General features: G+C 42.1%; 1 protein-coding gene across 1 annotated transcript; it reads left to right on the top strand.

The window, feature by feature from the left end:
- Positions 1-4,798: 4,798 nt before the first annotated feature.
- Positions 4,799-23,390, top strand: ldha (lactate dehydrogenase A4). Its single transcript, XM_046358126.1, has 8 exons — positions 4,799-4,953; positions 17,085-17,210; positions 19,259-19,376; positions 19,585-19,758; positions 20,101-20,274; positions 20,405-20,522; positions 22,223-22,346; positions 22,909-23,390. Exons 2-8 carry the CDS (start codon positions 17,085-17,087, stop codon positions 23,071-23,073), a joined length of 999 nt encoding a protein of 332 aa, XP_046214082.1. The 5' UTR covers positions 4,799-4,953; the 3' UTR covers positions 23,074-23,390.
- Positions 23,391-23,488: the final 98 nt, after the last annotated feature.

Genomic DNA, 23,488 nt, shown 5'->3' with positions numbered 1-23,488 from the left:
TTGGGGGCCTTTTCCACCAGCATTATCCCAGCCGTATCTGTGGCAGCAGGAAGAATTAAGTCCTCCACAATAGTATGAGGATTGCCTGTCCTAGCCACTCAGTAGCTCACCATATAAGACGCCGCTTCTTATTAACGGTATCTGTTGCTTTTATACATCTTACGACTCGAAAGCCATCTTTATTCTCGCTCAAAAAACTCCTGTTGCTTATTTTCGAAATGTCTGCACAAGAGTGAAGGTTTCCGCGAGAGAGTAACGGTTAATGTGATTGTTAATTATTTGACGAGGCTACCTGTATTTGACATTGTGTTATTATACTTATTTCAATTTTTTGGACAGTGAAACGAGGCTACTCGGGCGAGAAAAAAACCTCACCCAAATGTATAGCCCCATTGGAAAATGTAAATTTACCGTTTGAAAATGTGAAAAAAAATAAACATAACTTTTAACCTAACCTACTGACCACGACCACAGAACTACTGACCACAACTACTTAACCACAAACTGACTTACTAAAACTACTGACTACAACAACTACTGACCACAAAGACAAAACCATAACTATTGACCACACAGATACTGAAAACGACTGACCATAACTACTGACCAAAACTACTGACCAATACTACCGACCAAAACTGCCGACCACAACTATCAACCAAAACGAATGACAATGGCATTTTACATTATAACGTTATCCAAAATAATATAATTAAAGTACAACTTTTTAAACTTCTTCCACTACTTACAACAATAATTTTAAAGAGCTTTAGCAAGCCCCACAACTTTGCTTGTAAACTTACCATCTTGTTATTATTATTAAGCACTCAACTTTAAGCTAAAATTGCAGTGCAAACTTTAAAATTAGACTGGTCTGGGTTAAGTTGCTTGTAATATACTTTTTGATATATTTGATAAAAAAGGACCAAAAAACATTTGAACTTAAAATGATACATCTTCTTTCACTTTATAAGCTGAAAAAAATGATTTATTTTAAGATGGTCATACTATAGATCATTTAGCTATTTGACTTTGAATTGTAGTACCCCATTTGGGGTATAATATTTTCCAAATGAATTGAATTTGGATGTTACTACTGTACTCCAAAGAAACACATTGAAAAGCACATTAATAAATGGCAAAAAAATAAAGTAAAAAAATACATGATAAATAAGATATTTAACTGTCTGTCCTATATCTAGGAGATATACAAAAAGTCAGAAAAAACAGTACCAGTCAAAAGTTTGGACACCTACTCGTTCAAGGGTTTTTCTTTATTTTTTACATGTTTTTACATTGTAGAATAATAGTGAAGACATCAAAACAATGAAATAACACATATTGAATCATGTAGTAACCAAAAAAAGTGTTAAATCAATTTATTTTAGATTTTAGATTCTTCAAAGTAGCCACCCTTTGCCTTGATGACAGCTTTTCACACTCTTGGCATTATCTCAACCAGCTTCATAAGAAAGAAAAGCTTTTTCAACAGTCTTGAAGGAGTTCCCACATATTCTGAGCATTTGTTGGCTCTTTTTCCTTCACTTTGTGGTCCAACTCATCCCAAACAATCACAATTGGGTTGAGGTCGGGTGCTTGTGGAGGCCAGGTCAGGAGGCCAGGCCAGGTCATCTGATACAGCATCCATGACTCTCTTACACAGCCTTACACAGCCTGAAGGTGTGTTTTGGATTTATTGTCCTGTTGAAAAACAAGTGATAGTGTGACTCAGCACAAATCAGATGGGATGGCATATCGCTGCAGAATGTTGTGGTAACCATGCTGGTTAAGTGTGCCTCGAATTCTAAATAAATCACCAACAAAGCACCCCCACACCATCACACCTCCTCCTCCATGCTTCACTGTGGGAACCACACATGCAGAGATCATCCAGCAATTCGACTATGAAGGCCTGAGTCACACAATCTCCTCTGAACAAATTACTACATTTACATTACATTTAAGTCGTTTAGCAGACGCTCTTATCCAGAGTGACTTACAAATTGGTGCATTCACCTTATGACATCCAGTAGAACAGTCTCTTTACAATAGTGCTTCTAAATCTTAAAGGGGGGGGTGAGAAGGATTACTTATCCTATCCTAGGTATTCCTTAAAGAGGTGGGGTTTCAGGTGTCTCCGGAAGGTGGTGATTGACTCCGCTGTCCTGGCGTCGTGAGGGAGTTTGTTCCACCATTGGGGGGCCAGAGCAGCGAACAGTTTTGACTGGGCTGAGCGGGAACTGTACTTCCTCAGTGGTAGGGAGGCGAGCAGGCCAGAGGTGGATGAACGCAGTGCCCTTGTTTGGGTGTAGAGCCTGATCAGAGCCTGGAGGTACTGAGGTGCCGTTCCCCTCACAGCTCCGTAGGCAAGCACCATGGTCTTGTAGCGGATGCGAGCTTCAACTGGAAGCCAGTGGAGAGAGCGGAGGAGCGGGGTGACGTGAGAGAACTTGGGAAGGTTGAACACCAGACGGGCTGCGGCGTTCTGGATGAGTTGTAGGGGTTTAATGGCACAGGCAGGGAGCCCAGCCAACAGCGAGTTGCAGTAATCCAGACGGGAGATGACAAGTGCCTGGATTAGGACCTGCGCCACTTCCTGTGTGAGGCAGGGTCGTACTCTGCGGATGTTGTAGAGCATGAACCTACAGGAACGGGCCAACGCCTTGATGTTAGTTGAGAACGACAGGGTGTTGTCCAGGATCACGCCATGGTTCTTAGCGCTCTGGGAGGAGGACACAATGGAGTTGTCAACCGTGATGGCGAGATCATGGAACGGGCAGTCCTTCCCCGGGAGGAAGAGCAGCTCTGTCTTGCCGAAGTTCAGCTTGAGGTGGTGATCCGTCATCCACACTGATATGTCTGCCAGACATGCAGAGATGCGATTCGCCACCTGGTCATCAGAAAGGGGAAAGGAGAAGATTAATTGTGTGTCGTCTGCATAGCAATGATAGGAGAGACCATGTGAGGTTACTATTCTCTACAACACAATTTCTGACCACAACCACACAACTATATCTACACAACTACTGACCACACAACTATGGACCAAGACCACACATCTACTGACCACAACCACACACCTACTGACCACGATGACTGACTACAACAGACCATAACTACAGACCAGACAGACTAACCACATCCACCCAACTACTGACCACACATACTGGACCAGACACATGCCTACAAAAACTACTGAAAACTACTACTAACCACAACAACAAAACTACTGTCCACACTACTACAAATCACAACTACTGACCATAACCAAACAACTACTGACCGCAACTACTGGCCACAACCACATAACCACTGACCACAACTACCAACCACAACCATCCAACTACTTACCACAATACTTACCCCAAATACTAAACACTACTGATCACAACTACTGACCACAACCACAACTACTGAACACCAATTACTGGCCATAACTACTGACCACACAACTACTTACCACAACCACAAAACTGTTGACAACTCAACTACTGAACAAACAACTAGTGATCATAACTACACAATTACTGACCACAGCTGCTGACTACAACTGCTGACCACACCCACACAATTAGGTAGAACAAAATATAAGTTCTCCTAATCCTGTGTTGACTACAGACCTTTTTTTCCAGTTCCAGTGTCCAAAAACCCTACAGAAACGCCATTAATTTCCACATCGGATTTGTCTAACTAAATATTGTGGAGTTAGTGTCTACAATTTTGTATTTCTTTAATTTATTAAGGATCCCCATTAGTTGCTGCCAAGGCAGTCCAAACAAATTATTAGGGTCCAAACAAATTAAGGTAAAAATGACAATTAAATAAAACATTAGATATTGCATTATCACACCACCACATATGTAAAATACAACATCTGTAATACCAACTTACATACATGTGTGTAGAGTGTGTGTCCTGATGTGTGTGCATATGGATGTTTGTGTGTGTGTCCTCTCACAGTCCGCATTGTTCTATAAGGTGTAGTTTTATCCGTTTTTTTATTTTTATAAAAAAAGTATGCGGTAAACACAGGATTAGGAGGTCTTATCTTTTGTTCTACCTAATTGTATGGTTGTGGTCAGTAGTTGAGTTGTCAACAGTTTTGTGGTTTTGGTAAGTAGTTGTGTGGTCTGTGTTAATCCAAAAACATAATTCATTTCCACATAGGCTTTGTCCAACTAAGAATTGCGGAGTTAGTGCCTACAATTTTTTATTTTTTTATTAAGAATCTCTATTAGCTGCTGCCTTTTTTCCAGTATATGCTCTTCTTGGGGTCCAAACAAATTAATTAAATAAAACGGTTGATATGACTTTACACCACCACATATGTAAAATACAACATGTGTAATACCAACTTACATATGTGTGGACTGTGTGTCCTGATGTGTGTTTATGTGTGTTTGTGTGTGTATATGGATGTTTGTGCGTGTGTCTCCTCACAGTCCACATTGTTCTATAAGGTGTAGTTTTCCAAAAAAATGCATCCGAATTTATTGCTTGCACGAGTTACTTGATGTGGAATAGAGTTCCATGTAGTCATGTCGCTGTGTAGTACTGTGCTCCTTTCAGAGTCCGTTCTGAACTTGGGGACTGTGAAGAGACCCTTAGTGGCATGTACGGTATGCATTGGTGTCTGAGCTTTGTGCTAGTCATTGGTGACCACAGCTGACCCCACCCCGTTCCTTGTGCCACAGTGAGTGGCTTCTCCATCCCATAGTACATTCGCTGTGCATGGACATGACATTTAACACGAGACACCGGGGACCCTCCCAGTGTGTCATGTAATCACGCAGCGTTTTACCGTGCCTCGCTCTGCTGCTTAAATACCGGGAACCTCCCCCACACACGCCAGTGCCATAGAAAAGCTTCATCCAGCCAGGGAAGAGGCCAGCCAAAGACATTCCAACTCGCATTTCAGTGTTGTTTCCACGTCACTTTCACGAAACCTTCAAGGTGAGACATCGGATTTTGTGATCAAGTAGGCCTAATGGGAAAACGTCAGGCAAGATGTTGTGTTTTGGCGAAATTTGGGGAATAATGGCCTGCAGTAGTTGGTTTATGAAGGGAAATGTAAAAGTTTTATAAGGGCATGATCAATGGTCATGTTTTACAGCTGATAGGTTTACGGTGACTTGAGGTTGACTAGGTGGACTTGAACTTGAGAAGTATACTCTGCTTACTTATTGCTACAATGTTAAGTGATGGAGATGCCTTGTGCTCACAGAGAGGGGTGTGTCACATTTATCAATTAGCTAGCAGTTTCTTAAACATATTCAGTGATTGGTTTCTAGGAAGCAGATGATCGAAAACTAGATTATCACAAATTGTTGTAAAAGTAGGCATACACATTTCCTCCAGTTGCGCAAGTCTTTGAATGTGGAAAGAGTGTGAGAATATGAGGCTCTTGATACAGAGCATTACATGTTTGCCAGACTTTTGTGATTTTTCTTTACGGTGGAACATTTGGGCAACTTCAGTCTGGTCATAACCAGCGAAAAGGTTAGATGTACAGTAATATTGGTAATTATGGTAACCTAGAGGCAATGTATATCACTCTGAATAGTCTACTGCTCTACCTCAATCTGTATGCAGCCTGTATTAAGCATTTTAATTGTTTATGCTAAACATTTTGAATAAGACTACTAATAGGCCTTAGACCTACTAGTAAATAGGCTGGTTATTGATCAAAGGATACATTTGTGAAATGGCCAACTAGGCTACTGTCTAATAGTACAACATGTCCTTATTATGGAAGGTCTTAATTATTATCCAGCTTATTTTGCCAATATTTCTAAGCTCTGTACATTTCCACCTATCCACTAAAAGTTGACAAATATAACATATTACTAATTTGCTAAATTGTTTTATTTAATCTGGGACTGCCACAAACTGACAGATATGAAGAGCTTGCTATATCTTTTCAGACAATAAAAAAAAAGGACTAGATTGTGCCAAGAGCCATGCTCATCTGAGTTGCAATGCATCTTGGTAATGTTAGTTTATTAGCTTTCCTGCACAAGACCACTTGGTTTGATGTGCGTATCCTTAAATCGTAGTTCTGCACTGAGTTTATGCCAGACATTGTTTTATACTTGGGTAATTAAATAATGGTAGCCATGGAATGTATCCTTTTAAAGAACTTTAGCATCCATGCCATGTTTGGCTTGAAAAATTAGCAATGGATTTAGCAAGAGCACAAACAGATTTGGGACCAGGCTAAAAAATGTGGTCTCTGTTCGAATATGCTAAAATGCATTTTTCCTTCTTTCCTCCAATCCTTACAAAAGTAACTGATCTAACATGATTTTATAGGAATGATATGAAGACTATTTGAACTGGGCCAGTCTCTCATCGCTTTCATGTCAACAACAAGCGGTGTCATATAGTCTTGTCAGGTGTCTTTTATGACCCACAGCAGAATAACAAATTAGAGGCTGGCAGATAGGCAAGACTTTGACCCAGATGTTTGGAGCAACAGATAGATTGACAGTCGTCAGACTCTGAGTCAACTGGCACACTGTGGCCTGGGGTGGTTCAGTGGGCTAAGCCGCTGCCTGTGGATAACATGTACTGTGAAGTGTACTAGCATTGTGAGCATGAGTTTGAATCTCACACAGCACTTTTTCTCTCCTATCTAATTTGCTCTCTATCCAATAAACACAGAAAAACACAAAGGGAGTGGGAATACCCCACTCCTTAATGACCGGCACTGCCTGAAGACGAGTTCGTAAATTACATTTTAATTTGTCGCATACACACTTAGCAGGTTATCGCAGGTGCAGCGACAAGCTTAGGTTCCTAGCCCCTATCAATCAATGCAGTAAATGTCAAATAAGCACAATAATAACAATTTTAATAAAATTAAACATTTAGTACAGTAGTAGAGTTACTTGATGTGGATAAATAATATGTCAACCTTATTAAAGTGACCAGTGTTTAGTCCCCAAGGTGCAGGGTAGAGTACCCGGTGGTAGTCGGCTCGTGACAGTGACAAAGTGGCAGAGTACAGTCGTGGCCAAAGGTTTTGAGAATGGCACAAATATTCATTTCCAAAGTTTGCTGCTTAAGTGTCTTTAGATATTTTTGTCAGATGTTACTACGGAATACTGAAGTATAATTACAAGCATTTCACAAGTGTCAAAGGCTTTTATTGACAATTACATGAAGTTGATGCAAAGAGTCAATATTTGCAGTGTTGACCCTTCTTTTTCAAGACCTCTGCAATCTGCCCTGGCATGCTGTCAATTAACTTCTGGGCCACATCCTGATTGATGGCAGCCCATTCTTGCATAATTAATGCTTGGAGTTTGTAAGAATTTGTGGGTTTTTGTTTGTCCACCCACCGCTTGAGGATTGACCACAAGTTCGATGGGATTAAGTTTCCTGGCCATGAACCCAAAATATCGATGTTTTGTTCCCCGAGCCACTTAGTTATCACTTTTGCCTTATGGCAAGGTGCTCCATCATGCTGGAAAAGGCATTGTTCGTCACCAAACTGTTCCTGGATGGCTGGGAGAAGTTGCTCTCGGGAATGTGTTGATACCATTATTCATGGCTGTGTTCTTAGGCAAAATTGTGAGTGAGCCCACTCCCTTGGCTGAGAAGCAACCCAACACATGAATGGTCTCGGGATGCTTTACTGTTGGTATGACACAGGACTGATGGTAGCCCTCACCTTGTCTTCTCCGGACAAGCTTTTATCCGGCTGCCCCAAACAGTGAAAATTAATATTTGTGTCATTCTCAAAACTTTTGGCCACGACTGTAGGGTACTGGGCAGAGGGCAGGGTACTGGGCGGAGGCAGTCTACTGGTGGCTGTTTAACAGTCTGATGGCCTGGGGACAGAATCTGTTTATCAGTCTCTTGTTCCCAGCTTGAATGCACCTGTACTGTGAACAGGCTGTGACTCGGGTGGCTAAGGACCTTAATAATCTTCTTAGCCTTCTTACCATATGGGTGACATATGACCTATAACACGAGTATTCAAACCCATGGGCCTTGAGGGTCAGAGCACATGAATGACCTACTGTGAACATCTGCTGCGACACTTGACACCAATTGGAGCTCGCTGAGTGCTCACTGGCATGTTGGTTGGGTTTTCAAGTGCTCTTGTTACCAGCCACGTGCGGGCGACAGTGGCTATGAGATTGTCCCAAATGGTACCCTATTTTCTACATAGTGAACTACTTTTGACAAGAGCCATATGGGCCCTTGTTCAAAGTAGTGCACTATATAGGAAATAGGGTGCCATTTGGGAAATATTCTCATTTTCAAGTAAAGTGAATGTCACAGTATACTGTACCGCGATATATGATAATGTCATCGTGCAACGGTCCTTCACCAGAGGAAGATCAGACCTGAATACCCCCGGCTCATTCGACGAGTAGTGAATTAATAGTATGGTAACAGGTGTGATGGCTCCAAGATTTCAACTTAGACTGATGGTGAAGTTTGGTGCCAGCACATGGATACCCTATACCCTCTCTTCCCCCTCCCTCTCTTGTCCACTTTCTTTCTCTCTCGTACTTTCAGTTATTAAAGCTCTAAGTATCATTTTTACTACTGGATACACCTCTTCTCCAATGGGTAATATTATGTCGACATCATCGCTTTGTGCAACACTAAGCAATGTAGAAACAAGAACTTTTCTTAAATGCCTATTCTTTTGAAAGTATTGTTTTTCCAAATTGCACCAAGTAATAGCTAAATGGCACATAGTAGTTACTATTTTATAAAGCTTCTATTGTAGTGGGCATTTATGTTATAAAGAAGCAGGACACAAAATGGCTACCTATATTGCTCAATGATTTCACAGCCACAGAATCTACTGTGTTTTGGTATTAGACTCTCTCCCTTTCTTTATCCACTCTGTAGTCTCTGACATAGGCCTAATTTGTGTGCGCCGTGCTGACAAAGAAACAACCAGCCCCTCCAGTGTGTGAGCTCAGTCCTCAGATCTCCAACAATCTAGGTAGAATCAGGACTTCCAAGGCAGCCGTCTAGGCCCCTTCCTTTTTTCAATATTTCCTAACGACATGTCACTGGCTTTGGGTAAAGACAGTGTGTCTATGTATGCGGATGACTCAACACTATACACGTGAGCTGTGTGCTAAGCCTTTGAGCGAGCGAGACAGTGAATATGATTTCGATAGCTGGCACTGGTCTGAATGACTCAACTGCCCCCGCATGGAGAGAAAGAGAACTGTATGTTTTTTATTGACCGTTTCAACATTTGAATTTGCTTTTGCTCAGGAATATTTTCCGTGATAATTAAGATCTGTACATGCCTGTGTCCATATTCACACAATGCTGGAGTGGCTAAGTCATCAAGAACCAGGAAGAATAAATAGTGCCCATGATGCAATCGCCACCCCATAATAGTGAGCCATGGCAACCAGAAACAGGTCCAGGCAGAGGGTGAGAGATTGATAAGCATTGCTATGGAGACCCAGCATCGCTGTCGGTCGAACGGAAGATGAGGATTGAATGATGGCCTGCAGAGTTGGGCAAAAATAACTTACTGTTAGCAACCAAGACATTTTAAATATGATAAAAGGAAAGTCATTGAGTTGAAAATGCCTTGTTACTAAACAATGTGGGGATGCTAACTCCATAGAAAAGATAAAAAAGCTCATTCTTTTATTTTTTTTAAAGCTAACAATATCCAGTTCATAGTAGCCTCTGAAATGACAGAATCTAAGGACTAAAAATACAAAATAAATATATACACTACCGGTCAAACATTTTTGAACACATACTCATTCAAGGGTTGTTTTTATTTTTACTAGTTTCTACATTGTAGAATAATAGTGAAGACATCAAAACTATGAAATAAAATATATGGAATCATGTAGTAACCAAAAAAAGTGTTAAACAAATATATTTTATATTTGAGATTCTTCAAATAGCCTCCCTTTGCCTTGGCAGCTTTGCACACTCTTGGCATTCTCTTAGCCAGCTTCATGAGGTGGTCACCTAGAATGCATTTCAATTAACAGGTGTGCCTTCTTAAAAGTACATTTGTGGAATGTCTTTCCTTCTTAATGTGTTTGAGCCAATCAGTTGTGTTGTGACAAGGTAGGTGTGGTATACAGACAATAGCCATAATTGGCAAAAGACCAATGTGACCATATTTATGGCAAGAAGAGCTCAAATAAAAGAGAAACTTGAATGTTTCTTCAAGTGCAGTTGCAAAAACCATCAATGAATGGTTATTGATGATATGATGAAACTGGCTCTCATGAGGACCACCACAGGAAAGGAAGACCTAGAGTTAACTCTGCTGCAGAGAATAATTTCAGTAGAGTTAACAGCCTCAGCAATTGCAGCGATACGCCATCCCATCTGGTTTGGGCTTAGAGGGACAATCATTTGTTTTTCAACAGGACAATGACCCAACACACCTCCAGGCTGTGCAAGGGCTATTTGACCAAGAAGGAGAGTGATGGAGTGCTGCATCAGATGATCTGGCCTCCACAATCCCCCAACCTCAACCCTATTGCGATTGTTTGGGATGAGTTGGACCATAGAGTGAAGGAAAAGCAGCCAACACTTGAGTGTGAAAACCTAGCAGCGTTGCAGTTCTTGACACAAACAAGATCACCTGCCACTCCTATTTGCCACATCTTCAATTTAAGCCTACTAGAGAGTTCGTCTCCTCAGGCCTGGAGGGAAGCAAAAGTCACCTAACAATAGTAAAGTCCACCTTACTGGCTCAAACAGCCGACCAATCAGCCTGTTACCAACTTTTGGGAAAAATTGTGTTTTACCAGATACAATGCTATTTTACACTAAACAGACATCAGACTTTCAGCACGCTTGTAGGGAAATACATTCAACAAGCACAGCGAATTGAGGTGACTACTGTTTGACTACTGTTTGAAGTAACCCTGGATTGTATATGGTCAAAACATACTGATACAACAGTAGCTAAGATGGAGAGAAGTCTATCCATAATAAAGCGCAGCTCTGCCTTTTAACAACACTATCAACAAGGCAGGTCCTAAAGGCCCTAGTTTTGTCACACCTGGACTACTGTTCAGTAGTCGGGTCAGCTGCCACAAAAAGAGACTAATGAAAATTACAACTGGCTCAGAACAGGGCATCACGGCTGGCCAGTAAATGTACACAGGGAGCTAACATTAATGATATGCAAGTCAATCTCTCATGACTCAAAGTGGAGGAGAGATCGACTTCATCACTACTTATTTTTGTAAAAAAAGTGTTGACTAGCTGAATGCACCAAGCTGTCTGTTTAAACTACTAGCAAACAGCTCAGACACCCATGCGTACCACACAAGACATGCCACCAAAGGTCTCTTCACAATCCCAAAGTCCAGAACAGACCAGTGGTGGAAAGTACTTAAGTAAAAATGATTTTAAAAATACTACCTAAGTAGTTATTTGGGGTATCTATACTTTACTACTTATATTCTTGACAACTTTTACTTCACTACATTACTAAAGAAAATATAACACCCGAAAGTACTAGCTACATTTTGAATGCTTACAGGACAGGAAAATTGTCTAACTCACACACTTATCAAGACAACATCCCTGGTCATCCCTAATGCCTCCAATTTGGCAGACTCACTAAACACAAACGCTTAGTTTGTTACCGATGTCCGAGTGTTGAAGTGTGCCCCTATCTATCCGTAAATTTAAAAAACAAGAAAAGCACTGCTTAATATAAGGAATTTAAAAATTGTTTATACTTGTACTTTTGATAATTAAGTACATTTTAAACCGAATACTTTTAGACGTTTACTCTAGTATTTTACTCGGTGACTTTCACTTTAACTTGAGTCATTTTCTATGAAGGTATCTTTACTTTTACTTAAATATGACAATTGGGTACTTTTTCCACCACTGGAACAGACTATGGGAGGCACACAGTACTACATAGAGCCATGACGACATGGAACTCTATTCCACATCAGGTAACTGATGCAAGCAGTAGAATCAGATTTAAAAACTGATAAAAAAAACAACTTATGGAACAGCGGGACTGAAGAGAGACACACACACAGGTACAGACACACACAGGCACTAGCACGCAGACTCAACACACACATAGTAAAATTGTTGTATGGTGGTATTATACATTTTGTATTGTATATATGAAGTGGCGTAATAACGTTATATTATGTACGGTTTAATATTTTATTTTATGTGTAATGCAAGTGCCTTAATGTGTTTGGACCCCAGGAAGAGTAGCTGCTGCCTTGGCAGTAACTAATGGGGATCCCTAAAACAAATACTGCCATACCACTTAAATATTTTGTCTTGCCCATTCACCCACTGAGGGTTAAAAATCCTTTAACCTGTCTCCTCCCCTTCATCTACACGGATTGAAATGGATTTAACAGGTGACATCAATATGGGATCATCGCTTTCACCTTCATTGACCTGGTCAGTCTAATTCATGGAAAGATATTGTCAGTGTATAACACCATATTAAGGTGTGGGACGTTCACTGTATTAAATGAAGTCTATTTCGCTCCAGCAGCTGGCATATTATGTCCGTTAACAATTCACCTGTGGGAACATAGCTGCTATCAACACCCGACAACAGAAAGAGTTGCCCACTACTATCCGAGAGATTGTTCGTGAGGAAAGTGCCTCTGCCCTAAACTTGCAATTAAGCCAGTAAATTAATCACTTGCACTGCTCACTTCTAAAGTGGATACCTACTCAACAAAAGTGGAAAGTTTGGAGACTGCGGCAAATGTGACCGAGTGGTGACTCCATGACCTGGAAATTATTCTCCTAAAAAAAAATTCAACAGAATTACTCAAATCATTCCTGTAAATTCAGTGTCCCCGTCACAGGACTTGAAACAGGTGTGGAGGCGGGAATCTTTTCTATGAAACTGTTTGGCAGTAGAAGTTTGGTCCAATGCCACTGATAAACATTGCACAACGCAGGGGTCCTCTCTATAACGCATCCCGGTGTTTGATTGTACTTATCCACAGTTTAAGTCAAACGGCAAAGTGTTCACCTTGCAGCAGAATCGGCGGCTCTGACCTATGTGGAGAAGAGGATTAGCATCTACCTAGATTTGAATGCCGAACTGTTGAAATAGAGGGCGATTTACGAGGTGAGATCCTAGCTACACAAGCTAAACCTGAGATGCGGCCACTCTGCAAAATGTATTTTCATCTTTCAGAATACAACACACACACTTTCAACTGCCAATGAGGCTCAAGACTTCTTTGAGAATCACATCAAGCCCATCACACAAGGGGACGAGCCAACAGATCTAGGTTAACCCCAGTTTGACTGGCTCAATATTCAGGTATGCTATCTATGCACAATCACACAGCCTAGCCTATGGATGTGATGCTGCCCTCAGCATAAGACAATTATGAGGACACCCCATCAATTGGGTAAAAGGAACACTGTTATTTTTATCGTTATTATTATTGCTGGAATTGGCCTTTGTTTTTATTATATTGCCTATGGTCCAGGACCTTTAGACAATGATGACACCACGCCAATTACTGAACAATGGACATTATATTGATGTGTCATACAGACTGGTGTTGCTTCCTTGTGGGTCTACATTTACATTTACATTTAAGTCATTTAGCAGACGCTCTTATCCAGAGCGACTTACAGTGCATTGCATCCCTATATGGGCTAAATATAGGGATGCAAAGCTATTCCATTACTATTTTTATTGTACTACTGTTAAGGACAGATGGCCAGTCCCATATGGTCTTCCACACAATTCCTTTTTTATATTAATGGTTGACCCCCTCCATTTACACTACTGAAGGGAAGGGGGGGGAAGGGTTAACATGGAAGAGTTTCTGGGTGGGGAACGACCAATGTGTGAGTTTCCCTGTGGGTCCTTTCACATTCATGGGCTTATTAACACTAAAGATAACAATTACATCATTAATAATACATGATACATATTTTTTTTAATGGCACCACCAGCTATTATCTCTTGGAATTTGAAAGGCCTTCCACAAGCTTCTCACAATAAGTTGGGTGAATTTTGTCCCATTCCTCCCGACAGAGCTGGTCAGGTTTGTAGGCCTCCTTGCTCGCACACACTTTTTCAGTTCTGCCCACAAATATTCTATAGGATTGAGGTCAGGGCTTTGTGATGGCCACTCCAATACCTTGATTATGTTGTCCTTAAGCCATTTTGCCACAACTTTGGAAGTATGCTTGGGGTCATTGTCCATTTGGAAGACCCATTTGCGATCAAGCTTTAACTTGATGTCTTCAGACGTTGCTTCAATATATCCACATAATTTTCCTGCCTCATGATGCCATTTATTTTGTGAAGTGCACCAGTCCCTCCTGGAGCAAAGCACCCCCACAACATGATGTTGCCACCCCCGTGCTTCATGGTTGGGATGGTGTTCTTCGGCTTGCAAGCCTCCCCCTTTTTCCTCCGAACATAACAATGGTCATTATGGCCAAACAGTTCTATTTCTGTTTCATCAGATCAGAGGACATTTCTCCAAAAAGTAGACTTTGTCCCCATGTGCAAACCGTACTATGGCTTTTTTTCATGGCGGATTGGAGCAGTGGCTTCTTCCTTGCTTAGCGGCCTTTCAGGTTATTTTTTTTAATATATATTTTTTTTCACCTTTATTTAACCAGGTAGGCTAGTTGAGAACAAGTTCTCATTTGCAACTGCGACCTGGCCAAGACAAAGCATAGCAGTGTGAACAGACAACAGTTACACATGGAGTAAACCAAATTAACAAGTCAATAACACAGTAGAAAAAACATGAGTCTATATACATTGTGTGCAAAAGGCATGAGGAGGTAGGCAAATAATTACAATTTTGCAGATTAACACTGGAGTGATAAATGATCAGATGGTCATGTACAGGTAGAGATATTGATGTGCAAAAGAGCAGAAAAGCGAATAAATAAAAACAGTATGGGGATGAGGTAGGTAAAAATGGGTGGGCTATTTACCGATAGACTATGTACAGCTGTAGTGATCGGTTAGCTGCTCAGATAGCAGATGTTTGAAGTTGGTGAGGGATATAAGTCTCCAACTTCAGCGATTTTTGCAATTTGTTCCAGTCACAGGCAGCAGAGAACTGGAATGAACGGCGGCCAAATGAGGTGTTGGCTTTAGGGATGATCAGTGAGATACACCTGCTGGAGCGCGTGCTACGGGTGGGTGTTGCCATCGTGACCCGTGAACTGAGATAAGGCGGAGCTTTACCTAGCATGGACTTGTAGATGACCTGGAGCCAGTGGGTCTGGCGACGAATATGGTGCGGCAGGGTAGCCTAGTGGTTAGAGCATTGGACTAGTAACCGAAAGGTTGCAAGTTCTAATCCCCAAGCTGACAAGGTACAAAATCTGTCGTTCTGTGGCAGAACGACTGTTCCTAGGCAGTCATTGAAAATAAGAATTTGTTCTTAACTGACTTGCCTAGTAAAGGTAAAATAAAAAATAAAATAAAAAAATATGTAGCGAGGGCCAGCCGACTAGAGCATACAGGTCGCAGTGGTGGGTGGTATAAGGTGCTTTAGTGACAAAACGGATGGCACTGTGATAAACTGCATCCAGTTTGCTGAGTAGAGTGTTGGAAGCAATTTTGTAGATGACGTCGCCGAAGTCGAGGATCGGTAGGATAGTCAGTTTTACTAGGGTAAGTTTGGCGACGTGAGTGAAGGAGGCTTTGTTGTGGAATAGAAAGCCGATTCTAGATTTGATTTTCGATTGGAGATGTTTGATAGGAGTCTGGAAGGAGAGTTTACAGTCTAGCCAGACACCTAGGTACTTATAGATGTCCACATATTCAAGGTCGGAACCATCCAGGGTGGTGAGGCTACTCAGGCGTGCAGGTGCAGGCAGCGAACGGTTGAAAAGCATGCATTTGGTTTTACTAGCGTTTAAGAGCAGTTGGAGGCCACGGAAGGAGTGTTGTATGGCATTGAAGCTCGTTTGGAGGTTAGATAGCACAGTGTCCAAGGACGGGCCGGAAGTATATAGAATGGTGTCGTCTGCGTAGAGGTGGATCAGGGAATCGCCCGCAGCAAGAGCAACATCATTGATATATACAGAGAAAAGAGTCAGCCCGAGAATTGAACCCTGTGGCACCCCCATAGAGACTGCCAGAGGACCGGACAGCATGCCCTCCGATTTGACACACTGAACTCTGTCTGCAAAGTAATTGGTGAACCAGGCATACAGTCATCAGAAAAACCAAGGCTACTGCGTCTGCCGATAAGAATATGGTGATTGACAGAGTCGAAAGCCTTGGCAAGGTCGATGAAGACGGCTGCACAGTACTGTCTTTTATCGATGGCGGTTATGATATCGTTTAGTACCTTGAGCGTGGCTGAGGTGCACCCGTGACCGGCTCGGAAACCAGATTGCACAGCGGAGAAGGTACGGTGGGATTCGAGATGGTCAGTGACCTGTTTGTTGACTTGGCTTTCGAAGACCTTAGATAGGCAGGGCAGGATGGATATAGGTCTGTAACAGTTTGGGTCCAGGGTGTCTCCCCCTTTGAAGAGGGGGATGACTGCGGCAGCTTTCCAATCCTTGGGGATCTCAGACGATATGAAAGAGAGGTTGAACAGGCTGGTAATAGGGGTTGCGACAATGGCGGCGGATAGTTTCAGAAATAGAGGGTCCAGATTGTCAAGCCCAGCTGATTTGTACGGGTCCAGGTTTTGCAGGGTCCAGGTTATGTCGATATAGGACTCGTTCTACTATGGATATAGATAATTTTGTACCCGTTTCTTCCAGCATCTTCAAGGTCCTTTGCTGTTGTTCTGGTCTTTCTACAAACTGAGGTACTCAAACTGCTTTACATAGTATGGGGGAAACTCACCTTACCCACCACCATGATGATGCACACAACCATTTTGTGCCAGAATGCTCACCACACATTAGCTAGCATGGTGAAGAGGCGTGGAGTGATATACATTACACCAATGAAAAAAAAAGAGTTGTATTAGCAGTTATTCGTATTAAGCAGTAGAGAAAAGGAGGTACCAGAGCACAGTGCTGTTTCTTGCTCTGAGAGGATGTACTGAAGGAAAACTGAGGGGATCAGACTGACCCTCTCTCTTCCTCTTTATGTCTCTCAGATGACCACTAAGGAGAAGCTGATCACCCATGTGTTGGCTGGTGAGCCCGTTGGCTCCCGAAGCAAGGTGACAGTGGTTGGCGTCGGCATGGTTGGCATGGCCTCCGCAGTCAGCGTCCTGCTCAAGGTAAGACCGATGGAGGAATCGATGGAGTGGGTAAGGTGTGATCAGAGAGGGGGTGTGACTTTCTAAATGTAATCCGTTACAATTACTCGTGTCCCAAATGTTGATCAGTAACATACCTTTTGGATTACACAAATTCAGTAACGTAATCTGATGACTTTTAGATTACTTTCCCTTACGAGGCATTAGAAGAATACAATAATTAATATTACCAATTGAATGACATCTATTGCAGGATAAATCAGTGTTAGAGTTTACATAGCTGGCCATAAATGGATGTTGCATATTAATTTATGGGTTGGTTATGTAGGCTTATTTTAACCCATTGCTTTCTACTACAGATAATATGATTAGGCCCCACTCGTGATCTTTTTAAATGAAACTCGTTTTTGACAGTATGGAGCACAATATCACAGAGAAGTTTAGAAGAGAGGAACTCCCTGTGATTCACAGCAATATGCTAGGTAGATAGCAATAATAACTGAATTTGGGGATGGGGGAGATTTTTTGTTGTTATTTAGCCTGGAAGTCACAGAGACCACAGTGTCTTTTGCAGATGAGCCCTGCATGAACACAATAATAAACCACAATTACTCTATAAATATCTATAGAATTAAATTATGGGTGGTCCTTCTGTAGCTCAGTTGGTAGAGCATGGCGCTTGTAACGCCAGGGTAGTGGGTTCGATCCCCGGGACCACCCATACGTAGAATGTATGCACACATGACTGTAAGTCGCTTTGGATAAAAGCGTCTGCTAAATGGCATATATTATTATTATTATTATTATTATTATATTGTAAATTACACAATACATGAAAATCATACAAAACATGAAAACAAGATAAAATCATATAAAACAAACATTTTTCAGTAAAAAGGCCCTCTAATATCTGCCTGGATTACCAAAGAGGCACCAACTCCACCAACTTTAAAAGGTCAGACACACCCTTGGGACTGTTAATCGTTTGCATACCGACAGTACTTACGCACCTCTGGACAGAGTGTTAGCAGTCAATCTCTTTAGTTTTCTCAGAGCAAGACCTTTGAAGTCATCAGCCACTCAGACTTGCTAAAATACTTCAAACCAGAATGTGGCAGCATTGTTTGGCAATGCATTTCGGTTCATATTGCTCATGGTCTAGATTCCAAATTATCTGCGCTGTCGTTGCTATTTTGTAGAAAACCCTTGTTGATACTCGTCAGATGGCCACAGCTACATAACTTTAAAAAGAAAAGGAGAGCCGCACACACTAGGAGCTATGATGCAATAATTTAATAACCAACTTTAACAGACAAGCTGTCTTCATCAGTCTATAACGACAAACCCTGCAGGTCACTAGTTTATATAGTTTCAAAGGACACACAGGTGTCTGTAATCATGGCCGGGTGTGGCTTGATATCACTGGTTAATTTACAGATAAAAATAGAACATGTAAAAAACATGAATGGATACCATAAGATCACAGATACAATTCGGCTACATAGGCCTACAAACATTTACAATGAATAGCAAAATCACAATAATCACAAGAATGGCTTCAGATCAAAGTCTACATTGAGACCGAAGAGAGCAAGAGTCTTTAAATGAAAGATCCAGGCAGCCTCTCGTTTTTACAATTAATTGTCAAGGTCACCCCCTAGAAAGGGTGACGTGTTCGATGCCGATATAACGTAGGGACGAAATAGAGTGGTTCGCTTCCAAAAAGTGGATACGTTGAGTTTTTGCACCTAATGGTGCTACGATGCTCAGAGATTCTTACTTTTAATTTGCGTTTCATTTGACCCATATAGCGTTGCACTGAAATGAAATGAACTGTATATTTTATTTTATTAAATATTGTGGTAAAATGGAGTGGATTTGTAGGGCCAGTTTCCCCAGACACAGATTAAGCCTTGTCAGGGACTAACAAGCAGTTTCTATGGTGAAATTGCTTTTAGGCTAAGATTTAGCCTTCATCTTGTGTCTGGGAATCCTGCCGCTTAATTATATCCATATCCTTTTCTATATGGATTATATTCCTGAACCCTAACAAGCCTTGTGTTGACCAGGACCTGTGCGATGAGCTGTGCCTGATTGATGTGATGGAGGAAAAGCTGAAGGGTGAGGTCATGGACCTGCAGCATGGCAGCCTCTTCTGTAAGACCCACAAGATCGTGGGCGATAAGGGTGAGTGAGGAGTCATACACTTATGCGCACACACTAACACACACACACACGCACAAACGAGTTGTGCGCACACACTGATTTGTTGTGGAGGTGCTCCGAACCCTAGGTTGTATTTGTGTGTGTTTAATGTGCATCTTACCTTGAGTTGCCCACTGTTATATAATCAAACCCTGGTTACATTGTGTGTGTGTGTCCTCCCCCACTCCAGACTACAGTACAACCGCCCATTCCAAGGTGGTGGTGGTCACCGCCGGTGCTCGTCAGCAGGAGGGCGAGAGTCGTCTGAACCTGGTGCAGCGCAACGTCAACATCTTCAAGTTCATCATCCCCCAGATCGTCAAGTACAGCCCCAACGCTATCCTGCTGGTCGTCTCCAACCCCGGTACAAGAGGAGGCCCGGGAGGGAGGGAGTAATTTGGTTGAACATGATCTAGTGACTTGATCATTACTCTAGAATTGTGCGAAGTCATTGACTGGTTTGAATTAGATGTTAGTGCTGGCCTGCTCACTCCGTAGCTCTCCAGGACCAGGTTACATTATCAGGAACAACTGCATGGTCTTTTTGCTGACAACTACAGTCCATACTCCAATTAGCAAAGTCAATGCTGGCTTTATACATATGAAAATGTAATTTAAGGGGTATGGTTAGGGTTTGTTTTCTTAACTCAAATTGTGATAACATTTGTAACCCCCCCTTCTCCTTTCTCTCCTCTGTCTATCCCAGTTGACATCCTGACCTACGTGGCCTGGAAGCTGAGCGGTTTCCCCCGTCACCGCGTCATCGGTTCCGGCACCAACCTGGACTCCGGTCGTTTCCGCCACCTTATGGGCGAGAAGTTGCACCTTCACCCCTCCAGTTGCCACGGCTGGATCATTGGAGAGCACGGAGACTCCAGTGGTATGTTGGCTATGGCTTCAAATTCACTCCGGAACCGTCTCTCTGTCCATACCATATTATGGAAAACCTTCATTGGTATCTATGACAGAAAGGTAACTGACTGGATGCCTGTCTCTTTTCTTACTCCCAGTGCCCGTATGGAGTGGCGTGAACGTTGCTGGTGTTTCCCTGAAAGGCCTAAACCCACACATGGGCACAGACGCAGACAAGGAGGACTGGAAGCATCTCCACAAGATGGTGGTCGATGGGTGAGTCTTATAAAACACACATCGCTATCTGTTCAATTACACTACATTACCAAACGTATGTGGACACCTGCTCGTCAAACATCTCAATCCAAAATAATGGGCATTAATATAAATTTGGTGGCCCGTTTGCTGATATGATAGCTTTCACTCTTCTGGGAAGGCTTTCCACAAGATGTTCGAACATTTCAGCGGGGACTTGCTTCCATTCAGCCACAAGAGCGTTAGTGAGGTCAGGCAGCATATGTTGGACGATTAACCCAGGGTCACAGTCTAAGTCAGGGCTCTGTGCCGCCCAGTCAAGTCCTTCCACACCGATCTCGACAAACCATTTCTGTACGGACCTTGCTTTGTGCACGGGGGCATTGTCATGGTGAAACAGGAAAGGGCCATACTCAAACTGTTGCCAGAAAGTTGGAAGCACAGAATCGTCTACAATGTCATATGCTGTAGCGTTAAGATTTCCCTTCACTGGAAATAAGGGGCCTAGCCCGAGCCATGAAAAACAGCTCCAGACCATTATTCGTCCTCCACCAAACTGTACAGTTGGCACTATGCATTGGGGCAGGTAGCATTCTCCTGGCATCCGCCAAATCCGTCGGACTGCTAGATGGTGAAGCGTGATTCATCACTCCAGAGAACGTATTTCCACTGCTCCTGAGTCCAATGGCGGCGAACTTTACAACACTCCAGCCAACGCTTGGCATTGCGCATGGTGATCTTAGGTTTGTGTGTGGCTGCTCGGCTATGGATAGCCATTTCATGAAGCTCCCGACGAACAGCTTTTGTGTTGACATTGCTTCCAGAGGCAGTTTGGAACTGGGTATTCAGTGTTGCAACCGAGGACATAATTTTTTACACACTACGCACTTCAGCACTCATCGGTCCCATTCTGTGAGCGTGTGTGGCCTACCACTTCACGGCTGAGCCATTGTTGCTCTTAATGTTTTCACTTCACAATAACAGCACTTAAAGTTGACCAGGGCAGCTTTAGCAGGGCAGAATCTCTTATGGAGATAGCATTGCTGGCTGTGTGCTCGATTTTTGTCATCAACAGGTGTGCCTGAAATAGCCAAATCCACTCATTTGAAGGGGTGTCTACATACTTGTACATATATAATGTACATCTGTCGAGGATCGTTTTAAAAAGGAAAATTACCATTTCTTATTGTACAAGTTCCGATAGATACCCCTCCTTCCCCACCGAAAAATAGATTATTTGTTCAGGATTAGGCCTAATTGGAAACTGGTCCTTAGAGTTTGACTCCAAATGAATCAATAAATAACAATAATGGAAGTAGAGAATAAATTACTTCACTCCCAATGAAATCCGATAGAGTTTGGAGGAATGAGGATGGAATTTGCCCATAGGCTAAGAGCCAGAAACATACTGGAACTAGCACAGTAAGTACTGACTACGCCATTGTGTTACGTCTTTACTGCACCTGGCATCTAGGTCTAAAGCAGTTAAGTTGATATGTAATGCTGCAGACTGTAAAGTATAACTATTAATTACAAGTTAGTACAAGTAATTCACAACCCACTTTAACTAGTTTCAAGGGAATTTGTCCCTGCTGTTTTCTAAATGTATTTTCCTGTAGTAGTTCTTAGCATTCACAATAGGAAAACCTATGCACTTTTCATACGGAATTACATTTTAAATGTGTTAAACTCCTCTCCTCGTGTCTCTCTCTGTCATATAGTGCCTATGAGGTCATCAAGCTGAAGGGTTACACCTCCTGGGCTATCGGCATGTCTGTCGCTGACCTGGTTGAGAGCATCCTGAAGAACCTCCACAAAGTTCACCCTGTGTCCACCCTGGTCCAGGTAAGAAGTCCATCAGCCATGCTCTACATGTGCCTTGATACCAAACATTTACATTTTATAGCAGTCTTATCCAGGGTGACTTACAGCGAGTGCATTAATTTAGATACTACCATACTACTCGTAGCTAAGAGTGTGCTGAATCCATAACACTCCTGGTGGTTCCAATCAGGGGAAGAATACAGTAGAGTAAATGGTATAATGGTATACCAAACAGGTCTAAGAGGGTTTCAAGAAGATCAATGGATCTTTGGTTGTTGTAGCATAGCAGTGGGTGAACTCAACTTGAATGAAAAACAGTCAGCACTCACAAATAAAGTATTTATATGAATGTTTTTCAAGAAAACTATTTGCTACACTGTATACCTAATGTGTGTTATGACTGAAGAGATAAGGATTAAGTTGGCTCTTCTTTATACATAAATACAGACATAGCTTTATTTGGGCCAACCATAGTCAAAACAGGTCAAGGCCACAGATGTATGGACTTGACACACACACTAATATTACACCAGTCCACCTGTGATCCATCCCTAATCAGACTCTCTTCTTCCCTCCCTCTCAGGGGATGCACGGTGTGAAAGACGAGGTGTTCCTCAGTGTGCCATGCGTGCTGGGTAACAGTGGTCTGACCGACGTCATCCACATGACCCTGAAGCCCGAGGAAGAGAAGCAACTAGTCCACAGCGCCGAGACCCTGTGGGGCGTACAGAAAGAGCTCACATTGTAAAGCGGAGTGTTAATTTTATCAGCAATGAGACAATACTCAATCACCTATTTTTCCCAGACTAAAAGCAATGATTAACGAGATGTCCTGAAACTATGACAAATGCAAATTACTTTTCATTTTAGTCTACGAAAATGTGACAAGATTTCCACGTGAGGCTATAATGGACATTCATGGTCGACTGATAACTAAAATTAACGAAGGACGGAATTACAAAAAAAAAAAAAAAAACTTGTAAAGAGCCCCCTATGCCATCTGGATATACTTACGATACGATTTACTCCAACCAAATAAAACTACCAGGATGATGAAACAACCAATCTGTTTTCTCTCTCCATGTGTGCGCATGCTATGCCTGTATGATAGTTGTGTTTACATGTTAGAATTGCATCCGATTCAGTTGTTTGAGGCAGGGTTT

The sequence above is a fragment of the Oncorhynchus gorbuscha genome, linkage group LG01 (genome assembly GCF_021184085.1).
Source record: "Oncorhynchus gorbuscha isolate QuinsamMale2020 ecotype Even-year linkage group LG01, OgorEven_v1.0, whole genome shotgun sequence".
Lineage (NCBI taxonomy): Eukaryota > Metazoa > Chordata > Actinopteri > Salmoniformes > Salmonidae > Oncorhynchus > Oncorhynchus gorbuscha.
Note: the sequence above shows the minus strand (reverse complement) of the source record. Positions and strands in the feature narration are given on the sequence as shown.